The 17,199-nt window shown below is 40.6% G+C and overlaps 1 protein-coding gene across 1 annotated transcript in view; it reads left to right on the top strand.

Annotated features, from left to right (window-relative positions):
* The window catches only part of VWDE (von Willebrand factor D and EGF domains), a 332,452-nt gene that overhangs the window by 217,494 nt on the left and 97,759 nt on the right, over nucleotides 1-17,199 (top strand). Inside the window, exon 21 of the mRNA XM_070753903.1 lies at nucleotides 2,249-2,413. Within this exon, the coding sequence (XP_070610004.1) occupies nucleotides 2,249-2,413 (165 nt within the window). The remainder of the gene's footprint in view (nucleotides 1-2,248; nucleotides 2,414-17,199) is intronic.

Here is a 17,199-nt window from a genome sequence, read left to right as displayed (position 1 = left end):
AGGGGGCGGAGGCACTACAGCCTGCGTCGGCAGGGTCTGAACCCCCCGCCCCTGACACCAGGCCATAGCAAAAAGCTGCCCAGGGGCCCGTGCCCCCGCAGTAGGGGCCGGCGGGGGGCCAAACCTGATTACAGGTGCCCCCCCCCCGAAAAACCCCCAAGAAAACCAGGACTGGGTGGCCACTGTAATCCCCCCAACAGGACCCACCGGGGGGGGGCCTTCCTAGCTACCCTGGCCAAGGGCCTCATCACCTTCCTAGGCTACCAAACATTTAAATAATTAATGTTTGACTAGAACGGTGGTACTGAAGTTTGACTACGACTTTACTGAAAGAGTAGTAGATCCTTGGAACAAACTTCCAGCAGACTTGATACTAATCCCCAGAAACAGAATTTAAACATGTTTGGATAAACATATATCCATCCTGATATAAAATACAGGAAATATTATAAGGGCAGACTAGAGGGACCAATAGGTCTTTTCCTGCCTTCTGTGTGTCTATATAAATATATTAAATAATATTAACCACAATTACCAATATAAGCAGTGTTATCATTATTATTAATGTGTTATCTCATTCTTATTTTTACACAGAAATGCCAAGAGGGCAGCAAATGGCCTCTGCCCGCACAGGCAGCGCAGCAGCAAGGAGCTGCCGCCAAGGGCCTAACTGCCCCCTATACCGGGGCCACAAAACGGGGGGGGCGCCACGCGATCCCCCCCGCCCGATCCCCCACGGTCCCGAGGAGGCGACCAGAAGGATCACCCCCAGGGCAAATAGAGGGCCGAAACAGACCCGGCCTTCACGCCGGACCCGAAGCCCCCCAGACCGCTCCACGAGCCTCCGTCGAGGCTTCCAAAATGGCGGCCGCAACCCCCAGCCGCCTCTTACGAAGCGGGAGAAGAGGGGCGGACCGCCGGCCACGGATGGGGCTTTCGCCCAGCTGCTCCAAGTAGCTGGAGCCTCCTCAAGCCTCCGACGAGGCTTCCAAAAGCGGCGGCCGCCCACGCGGCCGCCGAAAGGACTCCACGAGCAGACAGCCATGTGTCTGCTCAGATCTGCAGTCCGGGCGAAGGGAGAGCCCCGGGCCTGCTCGCCCTTATATAGGGCAAGCAGGCCCCGCCCGGACCAATCAGGAGCCTGGCCAATCAGGGCCTGATCTCCCGAGCGAAGTCTCGCATCGCGAGACTTCGCCCGGGATCCAAGATGGCGGCCGCCATGAGGGACCGTGTCTCCCGGTCCCTCCAGCAAAGCCTGCCAGCCGGGTAAGTCCGGCGCTGCCCTTTTTATTGTATGAGCCTAATAATTCAGTTTGTAAGCTATTTTATAGTTTAAGATGATATATGAATCTGGTCTGTTGTGGGCGTATTCATAATTGTACACAGTGTATGAACCAAGCAATTATCTGCAAATAATAAAGCCCTAAATGATTTTTACTTTTTTGTAAATTAGTCACTGAAATGGGAAAATAAATATAATTTTATCCTGACCGTCATTTTCCTCTGAATCACAAGTTGGATTCACACAATTACTAGGTCATGGCTTGGTTAACTTTGATTTAATTAATAAATCATATCTGGATTGTTTTGCAAGCTGTATCTCTTATTTATACATCATAAAGTTGGGATTCAAACAACAAATAATGTAAAAGGTAAACAAATCATATTATAGGTTAATAACCATATTATCGTTCACAATATCTTCACCTTCTGGGTGATTCCACAGCCATATTGTAAGTAAGGTAAAAGCAGAGTGAGGGTGTTTAAAGGAGAAAAAAATCAGGCAAGAAGGGGTTGAGCTAGCATGATTTCCCCCAATCTTTCTTCTCTATTGCAAAAGGACCCTTCCAGTAGATGTTTCACAAACGTGAGGAAGCCTCTGAGAAATCATTATATAATCCTGCAGAGAAATGTGTAGTTTGCCCCCTGACTAATGAAACATCTCCACCTAGGTGTTCCTAACAGTGACGAAAAATCAATTTCACCCCTGATAAATGCCACACACTTTTGGATTCTAAACTTTACAACATGTAATTAGAGGGCTAATAAATCTTGCCTTAATGAGAAACAGCTGGTTGATATGTGGTGCCTTTAGGGTTTTCTAATACTTGGCACACAATTTTTTTGGGTGGGGGAGGCTCTAGTATTAATTAAGTTTTGAAAGAATAAAAGAATAAGAAAGCCTTAGCCAGTGCTGATATTTGCTCCCTGACTTTTAAATTAGTAATGGTCTTGGATATTCCTTCAGGTCATGCAGGAGTCCTACCATCTTTCACTAACTGTGCTAATAGACCTTGTTTTCCTGGAGTGCTGTGTGTTGACCGCAAACCTCCAAAGACTGGATACTTCTGTGGGCGATGTCCGATAGGTCTATATGGGAATGGACGAATCTGCACACAAGCATCTAGACCAGGTACCTTCCTTTCATTTGGGGTATCAGAGCTGCATAACTGAACAAGATAATTGATTTTTCAACATATTTTAATGCAATATCATAACCATTTCATTATATCAGGGGAAAAAAAACCTATTCATACTTCATCAACTGTATGTAGCTGAGTACTACCTATCTATCTCATTATTACTATCAATAATGATAGTAGAAGCATAAGGATTTACAAAATTACATAGGATAATTAAAATAATTCATACCTTCAGAAACTAGATCTTTGTTGTTCTTTGAAAAGATAGTGTATATGGGGGTGTCATATGGATATTGGGGAGCAGGATATTCCACCAGGATGGGATAAGTGTTGTTTAAGCAAATGATTACTTACATTTTCCCATCAAAGAATCAGTAACTGCTTTTAAATTAGAAAACACAATTGATTTTCTGTATTAAGCCCCGTAGAAATAGAGTGACTGTTGTTTTTTATAGTCTACAGTTGTGATGATGAACCTGGCAATGCTGTACATACCAGCATGTGCCACATACATACCTGAAGTGGCAAATGTAGCCATGTTGCCTGGTATGTACAGCATTGCCAGTTCCTCTTTCAGGTTTCTGGTGTGCAACATTCAGTTGGCCTTTGTGGGTGCAGCAGAGCCGAAAACTGGAAGAACTGGTCTTTTGTTTTCTGGCATGATCAAGTGTTCTGGCCAGCTGATCGGTGCATGCGCATGTGTGGCAATAACCAGAAGACTTGTCAGTTGGCATGCATGCGTGTGCCTGAAACCGGAAGTACATTTTCCAGTGTGTGCATACTCCCTGGGCAACTCTTCCTAATTGCGGCCGAGATGAGTGTGTGCATGAAGTACCAAAAAGATTCACCAATCACTGGTCTACAGGTTCCAAATTAGAAGGGTTCAAAAACTGCTACATCAGGACTGAAACAACTTGGGAGTTGAAAGTAATTATATTTTGTTCAAGGAATACTGTCTGGAAGTGAACAAAAGTTGTTGTAGAATTGAAGGGAAAACTTTGAGGGCATTGCTACCAACTTGTCACCTGATGTAGGAATGAGAAAGCAAGAGCATCTGCAAATACAGAAGTGCCTACCTTAATTAATTAATGCGGAGGGGGGCGGCATACAAATCTAAATAATAAATAAATTAATTAATTAATTAATTAATTCAATTATTGAATTATTATTTATTATCATAATGTTTCTCCTACTATTCAACTGAAATCTATGCTTCTGTAAGAAATTCAGGGAAACATCAGGCTTTCAAATGTTACTAAATTCTCAGCCACCATGGGTAAAGTTGTTCAGCAATATCTGAAAAGCTACAGATGCTCTACTCCTGCCTAAGGATATTTGATCTAGTCCTTCTAGATCACAGGTGTCAAACTTGCCATGCCACATTGCCATCACATGACGTTTCACAACATTTTTCCCATTTGCAGAGCTGGGGTAGGCTTGGCCTGCACATGACGCATCTGGCCTGCAGGCCACCAGTTTGACACTCTGTGTAGAATCTAGATGAAACAACAAGGATACTGTTGGTATTTGATGGATCTTTACAGTATTTCACATTCTCTTAATTTCTATTCTTATAGAATAGAATAGAATTCTATTCTATTGGCCAAGTATGATTGGACACACAAGGAATTTGTCTAGTTCCTATGCTCTCAGTGTACATAAAAGAAAATATAGATTTGTCAAGAATCATGTGGTACAACATTAATGATTGTCATAGGGGTCAAATAAGCAATGAAGAAACAATCAATATTAATTAAAATCTTAGGATACAAGCAACAAGTTACAGTCATACAGTCCTAAGGGTGATAGGAATGATGAGAAAAAACTTTGCGCGCCCTTTTTTCTATGGCCATGCATGCGTAGATGGCGCCGGGCAGATCAGCTGCTGGGCGGCTTCCCTGGGTCTTCCCCCTCTTGCTGGCGGGAGGGCGAGCGGCGGGCATCAGCGAGGAGTTTCCCCACCGCCCACGCAAACTCCTCGCTGCTGCCGCGCCCGCCGCTTGTCTTGTCCGCCCGCCGCTTGTCCGCCGCCTGCCTGCCCCCGTGCCCGCCGCTCGCCCCGCCCTTCGCCCGCCCACGCCGTTCGCTCGCGCCGCTTCCCAGCTGAGTCCTGAAGCGAATTGGCTTCAGGACTCAGCTGGGAAGTGGCGCGAGCGAGCGGCGCGAGCGAACGGCTTGTCCGCCACCTGCCTGCCCGCGCGCCCGCCGCTCGCCTGCCCTTCGCCCACCCACGCTGTTTGCTCGCGCCGCTTCCCAGCTGAGTCCTGAAGCGAATTCGCTTCAGGACTCAGCTGGGAAGCGGCGCGAGCGAACGGCGTGGGCGGGCGAAGGGCGGGTGAGCGGCAGCGAGGAGTTTGCGTGGGCGGTGGGGAAACCCCAATCTTCGGCTCCTCGCTGCTGCGGCAGGAGTCAAATCACCATCTGCGCATGCGCAGATGGTGTTTTTACTTCCGCAGCGCTACTTCGCGAAAAACCGATCATTGCGAGGGGTCCTGGAACGGAACCCTCGCAATGATCGGGGGTACCACTGTATATTGATATATACTCACTAAAACCCTCATTGTGTATTGGACAAAATAAACAAACAAACAAAGAAACAAATCAGCTGGCCAATCCAAGGGGAAAACTGACTGTTTTTGCCATTGTCAACTTTTCTTGCTGCTCGTTTATACTTCTTCGGGCTATAACTGTGCCAGTAGCACCCATCAATAAGTGAAGAAACAAATGGCAGAGAGTAACTTGTAATTAAAGCAGTCAACCTCTCAGTGATATGTTGCATAAAGTCTGCCTTTATGAGTTTCCAAACATCACATCTTTTACTAATCTTTGAATATGTAGAATGAATAGAATGCTGAAGAGATGTCTCCCTATAATTGTAGAGTGGAGGAATCAAAATGAGTGAGCTGAAAAATGGAGCCAAACAATTTTGTTTCCCCAGCTTTTCTTTTTTTTAAAAAGTCTTTCTTCCCAGTTCTTGAAGGATAGACAGAATTTAGTCACCTTTCCTGTCAAATTATGCCTAAAACAACTTCATCAAAGACCCCTTAATTTGTTTACTGAGGATTCAGGGGAAGGATTTATATAATTACTCAAGTTAGATTCCCTTCTTTCATTTCTTGCTACACAGTTTAATTATTTTGGAAAGGCAACACTCACTCCTGCTGCTTCAGCGTGCATCAAGATTAATGTCATTTTGCCATATTAATTAAACTCTTGACAAAATGGAAAGTTAGGGCTTTAAAAAAACTGAGGCTCAGTGATTCTGTCAGTGTTTCTGAGGGATTTTTTTTCCTCCTCAGAGATAAGATTATGACTCATACATACAGCCAGTAAAACAAATCATTTGGATGGACACTCCTCTATAATGTATGATTTTCCACCTACAAATAGAAACATTTATCTGTTTAAGCAGGAAAAAAAATTCCATGAAGTCATTCCTCTTGTTATCAATACTATATGAAGTAAAGCTGCAACTGACAGAAAAATGTCACTAGCAGACATAAATACAATCATCTGGAACTACAATTTGCATTTCTTCTTCCTCGATGACAGGAGCGAATGAAGATTTATATATTATATAAATATTTATATCTTCCTTCTAGTGCTTATATACCATTCAGAACAGCTTACAATATTTAACATCAATTATAAAATGCATTCTAGAACTTGATGGAGCATCCCAGTTCATCTCAGTGTCAGGGACTGAGGGGAATGCATATTGTGGTGTGGTGTCATTGTGATTTGTACCAGATGCTTGTGTCTCCTCAATCTTACCTGGTTTATATCTGTGTTGATACTTTCAAACAATGTTTCAAAACCTGAACTAGTTTTTTGGTTGTGGAAGTAAAAGAGAAATAGTCTTCCATGCTACATATGAAGATTAATGAGAATGCATCCTGAATCCCTGATATTTTTATATAGATAAAAATAGAGAGTAAAACAAATGCTCACAAGGCGCAATAAACAAAAAGCCAAGGCATCAAACATCTTTCTCAAACTGATTCTAAGGGATAACTTGAATCATTGTAATTTAGTACCCCCAAATCTGTCCTACACAAGTAGTCCTAAATAATGCCCTATTTGATGTTATCAAATGCTACTCATAAATCAATGTACCAACAAGAACATATTCTTTCATATGCAGTTCTTCATAAAAATCAGCAAAAAGGGCAATCAGGGATGTTTCAGAACATAAACTGAGTCTGAAGCCAGTTTGTATCTAAAGTTTGCATTATCTAAAGCAGTGATGGTGAACCTTTTTTCCCTTGGGTGCCAAAAGAGCATGCACGTGTGCTATTGTGCATGCCCGAGTGCCCACACCCATAATTCAATGCCTGGGGAAGGTGACAAACGTTTTCCTTCCCCACCCCCCGAGGCCCTCTGGAGGATGGAAGTGACCTGTTTCCCAGCTTCTGATGAGCCCAGTAGGCTCATATTTCACCCTTCCAAGGATCCAAAGGCTTCCCTGGAGCTGGGGGAGGGTAAAAATGCCCTCCCCCATCTCCCTGGAAGCTCTCTGGAAGAAAAAAATGCCTCCCATAGCCTCTGTGTGAGCCAAAAATCAACTGGCTGGCACACACATGCATGTTGGAGCTGAGCTAGGGCAATGGCTTGTGTGTCAGCAGATATGGCTCCACGTACCAACTGTGACACCCGTGCATATAGGTTTGCCATCACTGACCTATAGCCTGTCAAAGTTGCATCATCACAGCATTGTCACATGATGTGTCATGACTTTTCCCCCCTTTGCTAAATCAGGCAAGGACGAGGCCAGGGTGTGACTCATGTGACCCACGGGCCACAAATTTGACAGCCCTGATCTTTGCCACTGTCTGAATTTTATGGTTTCCTTCACATCAGTGATGGGTTCCTACCAGTGGGCTAAGTTGTGTCATTCCAGTAACAGCCCACCGATTACACAATTTGCATGTGACGATTTTGGTGCCGTATCTGCCAGTCCATCGCACGATGCCATCTTTTTCCCCCCAAATTTTTGGGCCTTTTTTTGCTTCCTGCACATGTGCAGAAGCAAAATCTCACAAGGGGACACTCTCATGCATGATGTTTCGGTGATCGCACACACAATCATCCCCTCATGAGATTTCAGCATGTTTTTGCTTCCTGAGCATGTGTAGAAGCAAAATTGCACAAGGGCATGCAGGCATGGGAGCGCCTGAATCATCAGGAGGCATATGCAATGCACTGGTATCCAGGTAAGAGGAACCTGCCACCTCTTCACATTTTTTATTATAACATCATCAGTGTTAGAAATGAATGGGGTTTGCTCTTTTTTTATATACTGATGTCTTGCGTTGTCAATGTTAGTGGGAGTATTTTTGGTGGTTCCTTGATTAGACTGTTATTTAATGTTAGCTTGCATGTCTGAGTTGATTGCTCCTTGGCTGGGGTAGTGTTTGCTTCTTGATTTCTGAACTAATGTTAATCTATTTATCTTTCATCTATTTCATTCCAAGTAGGTGAAACTGAAGTAGAGCTACATTCACTAAATCATAATTTGGGCAAAGTTCTATTCTTTAAACATTTAGTCTGTTCCTTACATACCTGTTGTAAACCTCCTCTGCTTTAATCAATTATATAGGGCAAGGAAGAAAAAATAAATTATAAGCATTTTTTCCTCTTATATGCATCATTCCCTTTTTCAAACTCTCATAATAGGGCTTCATTTCTAGTCTGCTTGCTACATGATGTGTACTTTTTCTGGGAGACTGGGAACAATAGGCTTTGGGGTAAACCTGGCAGATACGGCCCTTCCACAAACCTTATTTTAAAATATCATTTGTTTTTTAGGCTTTGAACACATTTCCTTAGTGCCTTTGAGGATTCTCAATCACCCAAGTGATGGTTGTCCCGAAGGTGCTTTTTCCAAAAGGCAACTGGACTTTATTAGTTGCTGTGGTTTTTTAAATATTTCACTTTTCATCCAAGAAGCTTCTTCAGTTCTGTTCAGTTCAGGACTGAAGAAGTGTCTTGGATAAGAAACAGAAAGTTTTCAAAGAACAATCAAGGAAGTCCAGTTGTCTTTTGGAAAAAGCACCTTTGAGACATTTCCTTAATGTAGTTTCTTCAGTGAAATCTAGAATTAGCACCTAGCATCCTTGATCAGAAACTCAGGCCTACTAGATACATGGTGCCTGATGTTCTTAGAGTGCTATAAATGCATTCTAGCTATCATCTGGAAGCTTCAAAAGTTAGAGCAGATCAAGTAGTTATCATGTTGTAGATCCCATCCCGTGGTGGTCACTATTATAGAGCTCAAAATATATTTATTTATTTATTTTATTTATTTATTATTTGGATTTGTATGCCGCCCCTCTCCGAAGACTATATGACTTGTCTGGGTTAAGTAAGAGCCAAACTGTCACCTGTCCTATTTGCATTGCTGCCAGGAAATTAGTCTGGGATGAGAGATTAACTCTTGGCATATGTTAACCGCTCTCTTTGCTCATCCCTCCCAGGAACATTTTCCCCTCTCTCCCCACTGCCAAAATGAGGCAGACACAGAGCAAATCAATCTAGAGTTTTTACTGAAAGCACAAATAACTAAGTTCAAATTCTATTTTAGACTCATTATGCAAAGACCTAGGTCTCTGGAGAAGTTTATAATACTGGGAAAGATGAATGGAAACAAAAGAAGAGATGACTAACATCAAGGTGGATGCATAACATTACAGTAGCAAATAGATATTAATTAGCGATTGTTATGTGAACCTATATTCCTAACTGACCCTGGGATGCTGCTGTGGACAAGACTTTGAGGCATCTAGCCATGATTTATGTTCAATTTCAGCTTTTAACATGTAAATGTTTCCAGAGAATGATGTAAACTACTGCTTGAGGCAACAATATTGTTAGGTATGCAAACAGCGCTAAAGCTATAGATTAGGTATACTGGGATATTTTCCCTAGGTTTACACATTTTTCTACACACTAGAATTCCCTAGTGTGTAGAAAAGAGAGGAGCTGTTTGTTTTAATTCTAAATCACACTATTTGCACCAAAGATAGTCAATTACTACATTCTCAACAACAATGATAAAAAACAACCTGTAACAATCCAATTTAATAAAACAACTAAAAGCCTAGGGGAAGGAATATCCTAACTCCCCCATGCCTGGCATCAAAGGTGGGTCTTGAGTAATTTGAGAAAAACAAGGAGGGTGGGGGCCGTTCTAATCTCTGGGGGGAGTTGATTCCAGAGGGCCGGGGCCACCACAGAGAAGGCCATGGGGGGAGGAATCATGTCAAGAGAAAAATAGCATTTGGCTTGTACGTGCAATTCCAACTTTGAATTTTATAACAAAAGAGCACAAAGAAAGAGAAAAAGCACCCACTTTTAGTGATTTCTCCTCTCCGAAACAAGAATAAACCTAAACAAAACTATTTTGCTATCTTTTAAAATTAGAAAAGGAAGGAAGGAAGGAAGGAAGGAAGGAAGGAAGGAAGGAAGGAAGGAAGGAAAAGTAGGTAGGTAGGTAGGTAGGTGGTGATAGAAAAATACATTTTTCATCTAAAATGCAAATTTTCCCACTTAACCTACTTTTAAATTAATTTGCCTCTACCTAGGCAACAGTTACTAAAATCCAGATACTTAAGAAAAAGAAAGTAAATAAAGCTAGAGAGGTTTTCTATAGAGTATTCAGTGACCCAGATATAAAACCCAAAGGTAGATAAGATGGGAAGAATATTTTAGATAATGGAAAAGATAAATTATTTTCAATCTAGCTGATTCATACAGTCCATCAATATAGAATTCATTATGCTCTTCAGATCCAGATGATATATTAGCCAGCAAGGTAGCTCGGCAACACAAGACCTGTGATTTCTAAGCTATAAAACTATGTGGAAAAGGCCAATTTTTCAGGCCTTGAATAATATTTATATTCCGTTGTAACATCTGCAGCACATTATATCCATTTTGTAATAACTTTGTTGGCTAATAGTTAAGCTAACATGTAAAAAAAATGGCTAGCATAAACGTAGTCCTCGACATATGGTCACAATTGAGCCCAAAATTTATGTTGTTAAGTGAGACATTTGTTAAGTGAGTTTTGCACCATTTTATTAACATTCTTGCCTCAGTTGTTAAATGAATCACTGCAATTAATAAGTAAGTAACATGGTTGTGAAGTTAATCTGGCTTTCCCGTTGACTTTGCTTGTCAGAAGGTCACAAAAGGAGATCACATGACCCCAGTACACTGCAATAGTCATAAATATGAACCAAAAACCAAGCATCTGAATTTTGATCACATGATCATAGTTATGCTGCAAAGGTTGCAACTGTGAAAAACAGCCATATGTCACTTTTTGTAGTGCTGTTGTAACTTTGAACAGTCTCTAAATGAACTTTTGTAAGTCCAGGGCTACCTCTATAATCTTTATACGATCGCATTATGTATCTTTAAAACAACACCCCATAAATGTGATGAGTTATATTTTTTTTCTTTATAACAATAACTTAAAGAATAGAGTAGAGTAGAGTAGAATAGAATATAATAGAATAGAATAGAATAGAATAGAATAGAATAGAATTCTTTACTGGCCAAGTGTGATTGGAGACACAAGGAATTTGTCTTGGTGCATATGCTCTCAGTGTACATAAAAGAATAATTCTATCCAATATTATAGTTGTCAACAGGGACCCTGAATGGCAAATAAAATAACCAGGTTTTAGACCAGGATAGTATTTATGGAGGGCTAAACTGGATATGATATCAGAAAATCTGGTTACTAGCATAGTTCCCTCTAAGCTGAGCAGTGAGCAATCGCTCACTTAAAAATCATCATCAACTCAGAGTTTTCCAAACCTGCCCAGAAGCCGAGAGGGAAAGAGTGAGAGGGAAGGAGAGAGAGAGGAAGAGAGGAAGAGAAACAGATAGAAAAAAGAGAGGAAGGAAAAGAGAAAGAAAAAGAATGGGAGTAAGGAAGAGAGAAAGAAAATCAAAATCTAGTTTGAAACTAGCTCAACTATTTAAGTGGCATTTTGATATTGATAGAGTTGCCCTATTATGAGCTCACTGTTATAGACACACAGTACAGTATTTTATTTTGAAATTCTCTGAGGCAAAACAGGGTGGGCTTTTTATTTGTTTGTTTGTTTGTTTGTTTGTTTGTTTGTTTATTATTTCTGTGCCGCCCAGTCCCAAAGGGACTGCTGCTCAGACACTATACTTTTCTGCCCACCCCCCCAAAAAAATTAGAGGGCACACTGGTTACTAGTCCCTGTTTTTATTTTGTTATTTGGATTCGAGATCATTTAAATAGGCACAATGTATCCCCACTTACCTGGTATTAATTTTGTAAATCTATCCATCCTCTTTTTTTAATTTCCATTCCATTATAAAGAAAAGAAAGAAGAAAGATTAATATAGTTTGTTCCCATGCTTGAATACCTGAAAGAACTATACAGATATACAGTATTTGTAAAACAATTTATGTTTACACTTTTTAAAAAAAGAAAATAACAATTTGAAAACATTTTTTAAATGATTTTTAAGGCCTTTGTTACAGTTCATCCATGGAGCTGTCTCATCCCCATGAATGCAGATGGAACACAATGGGTTGTATACCAAATGAGTGCACAGTATCTCGGAGATGGGTGAAATCAGTCACACTTCTGCATATAGTTAGGAATATTACTAACAGCCGCTTCTGAAAGTTTGTACCTATATCAAATTTGCTTTCATTTTTGCCTGGTATAAATCAATGTTGACATAAATAATTCAACTGGTATACATGTTTTACCTACAAATTTCTTTCAAGCGAAATCCTTTCAGTCTCCAGGATTTATTTATTAAGAAACAAACTAATACAACAAAGGACTCAGGGCAAAAGCATTAAGACCAAATCAAACTAAATCTTCCTAACCCAGACTATTCTTTTGTCATGATTCATATGTCTTGCAAAGTAATTACATTTTAAAGCTGTTGTAAACAGTGTAAAGTTAGGGTCATTCCAACCCTTGGGAAAGGCACATTCCAAAAGGGTAGGGACCCTCTCCATGATTACATGGGACTGGTAGGGAAGAAAAGGTCCCTGAGTTAGTTGGATGCCAATAAATAAAGTTTTGAAATATGGTAAAAAAAACATTTTCAACTGGCTCTGGAAATAAACTCAAAGCCAGTGTGATAGTCATCAATTGGAATCTTTTAGTTCCAGTGAACAGTTCCACTTTTGTAAATCCTTCAAAGTAGGGGTGAAATTCAGCTGGCTCTGATAGGTTCTGGAGAATCAGTAGCAGAAATTTTGAGTTGTTCGGAGAACCGGCAAATACCAACTCTTGCTGACCCCAGATTGGGGTGGGAATGGAGATTTTGCAATATATTTCACCCATGAGTCAGGAGGGACTATCCTTCCCCTGGAGTGGGAATTCTGCAGTATCCTTCCACTGGAGTGGGGTAGGAATGGAGATTTTGCAGTATTCTTCCCTGTCACACCCATCAAGCCATGCCCACAGAACCAGTAGGGATTTTTTTTGAATTTCACCTCTACTTCAAAGGCAGCCGATACTTAGTACAAGGTAATAAAGACATGAATTATTCCTGCCAGGGAAACCCAGACTTGAGAGTTTTCAGAACTGATAGTGGGTAAAGTGAAAGGATAGGGAACCAAAGACAATACAGTGATACCTCATCTTACAAACACCTCGTCATACAAACTTTACAAGATACAAACCCAAGGTTTAAGATTTTTTTGCCTCTTCTTACAAACTATTTTCACCTTACAAACCTGCCGCCGCCACTGGGATGCCCCGCCTCTGGACTTCCATTGCCAGCGAAGCACCTGTTTTTATGCTGCTGGGATTCCCCTGAGGCTCCCATCGCTGGGAAAACCCACCTCTGGACTGCTGTGTTTTTGTGATGGTGCAGGGGAATCCCAGCAGGGGAATCCCAGCAGTGCAAAAACAGGCGCTTCGCTGGCAACGGAAGTCTGGAGGTGGGGTTTCCCATCGAGGGGAGCCTCAGTGAAATCGCAGCATCGCAAAAACACAGAGGTCTGGAGGTGGGGTTTTGAGGACTTCGGTGTTTTTGCGATGCTGCAATTTCACTGATGCTCCCTTTGCTGGGAAACCCCACCTCCAGACTCCTGGTGCCAGCAAAGCGCTCATTTTTGTGATGCTGGGATTCCCCTGCTGGGATTCCACTGCAGCATCACAAAAATACAGAAGTCCGGAGGTGGGGTTTCCCATGGAGGGGAGCCTCAGGGGTATCCCAGCAGCGCAAAAACGGGCGCTTCAGCTGGCAAAAGGGGTGAATTTTGGGCTTGCACACATTAATAGCTTTTCCATTGATTCCTATGGGAAACATTGTTTCGTCTTACAAACTTTTCACCTTAAGAACCTCGTCCCGGAATGAATTAAGTTACATACACAAAAAAACCCCTTACATACATATACAAAATAGATAAAAACTGATAACCTAAGATTATGAGAGAAAGTAACAGAAAATGTGCAGGATTAGCTTTAAGAAAATCTGGATGCAATCTACCTATACTAATAGGATAATAGAAATATTTAGTTGTGAAGCAATCATAATTTAGAATACAGATAGTCCTCAATACAGGACTACAATTGAGCCCAAAATTTATGTTGCTAAACAAAACATTTGTGAAGTGAATTTTGCCCCATTTTACAACCTTTCTTAAGTGAATCACTGCAGTTGATAAGTTAGTAATGTGATTGTTAAGTGAATCAGGTTTCCAATGGGTGAGAAAAAGTGATCACCTGACCCTGGGACACTTCAACCATCATACACGTGAGTGAGTTGCCAAGCATCTGAATTTTGATCACATGACCATCACATGACTAAATGATGCTGCAATGGACTACCTGTATTTCTCATCCAAATGAATTCAAACTCAAGTTGTTTTCATTTTTTTTATTGGAAAAAAATGTAATGATACTCTTTGGGGAGAAAAATGATGGGATTTCTTCCACAAGGCTTTTTTCTGCATCTTTGTTTGCCTATGTCAGAGAGAAAGATTGAATCTCTTTGAGTGTAGCTCATCTATATGTGTCAGTATCACACTGTTTTTAGCCTGAAGGAAGAATCTGACAGCGCAGGAAACATAAGATAAGAATGACATTTTATTAATTTCTCTGCGTGTTGTGTGAACATTTGAACATTATATTGTATGAACATTATATTGGTTAGGTCAGCAGTCAGTCCAACACAGCAAGTCTGAAAAAGACTATCCATTCTTTCTTATAGTTATGTGGAATTGCAGTAAAATTAGTGCCCTGGCACTGGCATCATCCTTCACTGGCACAACTTTCCATGCTATCTGTAAAGGAAAAATATACCAAATGCATACAAGTTTGAATCCCATGTTCATATCTAAATATGCTAATCTTGGTTGTGATTTGAGTTTGATGTTTGCATTTCCTCTGTGTCCAGCAGCATGCCCTTTAGTAGAAATGAATGATTTGCATTTTATGAACAAAGGATACAATTAAAAACTTTACTATAGTGGTATTCTTCTTTCTAGCATCATTCCAACTTACCTGGCTAACGTGCACATTAATTTAATTAAGCTTAAAATTAAAATAATTTTGATGGATGGTTCCTTCCTTGGAAAGCACCGTGCGTAGTTTCTTAATGAACAGATAATGGAATATTATATGCCGATTTTGTTTAATGTAGCATGTACATGTCTATCAATAAAATAAAAGATTTATTCCCTACATCTTATTTTAATAGTTCTTTCATATTCACTATTTTATAGATTTATTCTAAGTGAATACCTTTACTACAGATGTGCCTACTCTTCCTGTATGCATTAATACAAACATATATAGGATTTTTGATTTTTGTAGAAATCTATAAACTGACTTCCATCCATAAATATAATAAGGTTAGAAAAATAGAAATATTATATAATTACCATAAAATTTAAAATAACAAGTGTAGTAACTAAAATCGATCAATAAAAATAAATTACAATAAGAATGTGTAGGTCAAAAGGAATGCTATGATTCGGTAGCAAAGAAATAGCACGATTTGCCACCAGTCTTTCTTGGAAGGACACAATTGGGATGAGAGCTCAGCAGTGCTCTAATCTGTAAATCTATAACTATAGATCTCACTGAAAAATAAAGGATTGGCAAGTTGATCTAAGAGGAAGCAAATTGTTCAGGAGTTTAAAATTAAATTAGTGCCTTGAATTAGCCTTGAGAATGAAAAATTAGCTACTGTTTTCTTTAAAGCAACTTGTATAAGTTTGTGTCAAGGTTCCAGCTAACATCCGACTCTGAGTCAAAGTATTCCTCAAAGCTCCAATTTATTTCTGGAGCCATTCTGGCACCTACACAAGGAAACCTGAATCGGAATTTCCCACTCAGTTGAAAGTTCTCATCCCTTGTCCCCCACCCACAAACTTGTCATGTTTTCCAATCAGATTGTGCCAGCATTGCCAGTTCTTTCCTCACTTCTGGCCCCAGTGGTTGCATCTGTTCTCTCCTAGTATTCACCCCGCCCATCTTCCATAGGTGGTGGGGCAAGCTGTTAATTTATCACCAACCTCTGCAGTGGCTTGACAGTTTGCTAGGCCAAAGTTTAATTGCAAATGAAAGGTCAGAAATGTAAGCCAAAAGAAACAAATTAGTCTGTTGTCACAAAAGTGCTTTTTCAGAAGGCAAACGGGAGTCTGCTTTTTCCAGGAGAAAACAAAGTCCAGTTGCATTTTTTGGGGGGGAAAAAGACTTTTGGGACAACCATGACTTGGATGACTGAGAATCTCCATAGACGTTTAGTCTCTAGATTGTTGTGAGTGCAAAGGAAAATAAGAATCAATTGCTTTCCAGTAAAATGGACCTAAAGAAAGAAGCTTGGGGAAAATTGTGGAACATTCTCAATGAATGTGATCTGCAAGTCCTCCATTAGATGGCTTAAATGTGTGGGAGGAAACAAGAAGAGAGAGTACAGAAAAAAATGTTGGACAATTTGGAGACCCAAAATACAGTATATGAGAATGGTGATTATTTAGCTCTTTATCCCAAAGTTGCTTTTTAAAGAGCCAACCGGATTTTCCTGGTTTTTTTTCCTCTTGAAAACATTTCACTTCTCATCCAAGAAGTTCTGACGGGGTACTGGGCAATGGAGGGATTTATACTCCTTGCAGACAGTTGGTAATCTGCATCCTTTTAATAGGTCATTGAAGCACTTTGAGATCTACCTGTGTCCTCAAGGTCACCGGAGTAGTGCTTTTGATTCCTGTAATCTGCAGTTTTTTCCTCTGTAAATCCATTTCTTCTCACACCATTCAAAGGGTATTTGCCCAAATTGTATAGCTAAAAGATGAAAGAATGTGCTACAGTAGTCTAACATAGTCTAATATAGAGATGTGAATTACTGTGATCAAGTTCTCCCTGTCCAGGTGTTGGTAAATCTGGTCCTCCTTGCCATGGCTGTCACCTTTTCTTTGAACAGAAGCTGTAAGTCCTGTAGGCCCCACACATTGCACTCTGGGTCTATTCGCAGCAGCCCATCCAGAATTAGAAACCTTGTCTCTGGGGGGCTCCAAATATTTATAGCCAATCTACCTTGCAAGGGCTGAGTCACACCAAAACTTACACACACACACACACACACACACACACACACACACACACACAGAGAGAGAGAGAGAGAGAGAGAGAGAGAAACACTTATACAACAATGTTACATTTTCATACAACATAAAACTGATAAAATGTATTTTTTTGAAAAAAAAATAGATTTTGATCATGACTTTCTTACTTTGTAAGTAATTCAAAGCATC

Source organism: Erythrolamprus reginae, chromosome 1 (genome assembly GCF_031021105.1).
Source record: "Erythrolamprus reginae isolate rEryReg1 chromosome 1, rEryReg1.hap1, whole genome shotgun sequence".
Lineage (NCBI taxonomy): Eukaryota > Metazoa > Chordata > Lepidosauria > Squamata > Dipsadidae > Erythrolamprus > Erythrolamprus reginae.
This window is presented reverse-complemented; position numbering and strand designations above follow the sequence as displayed.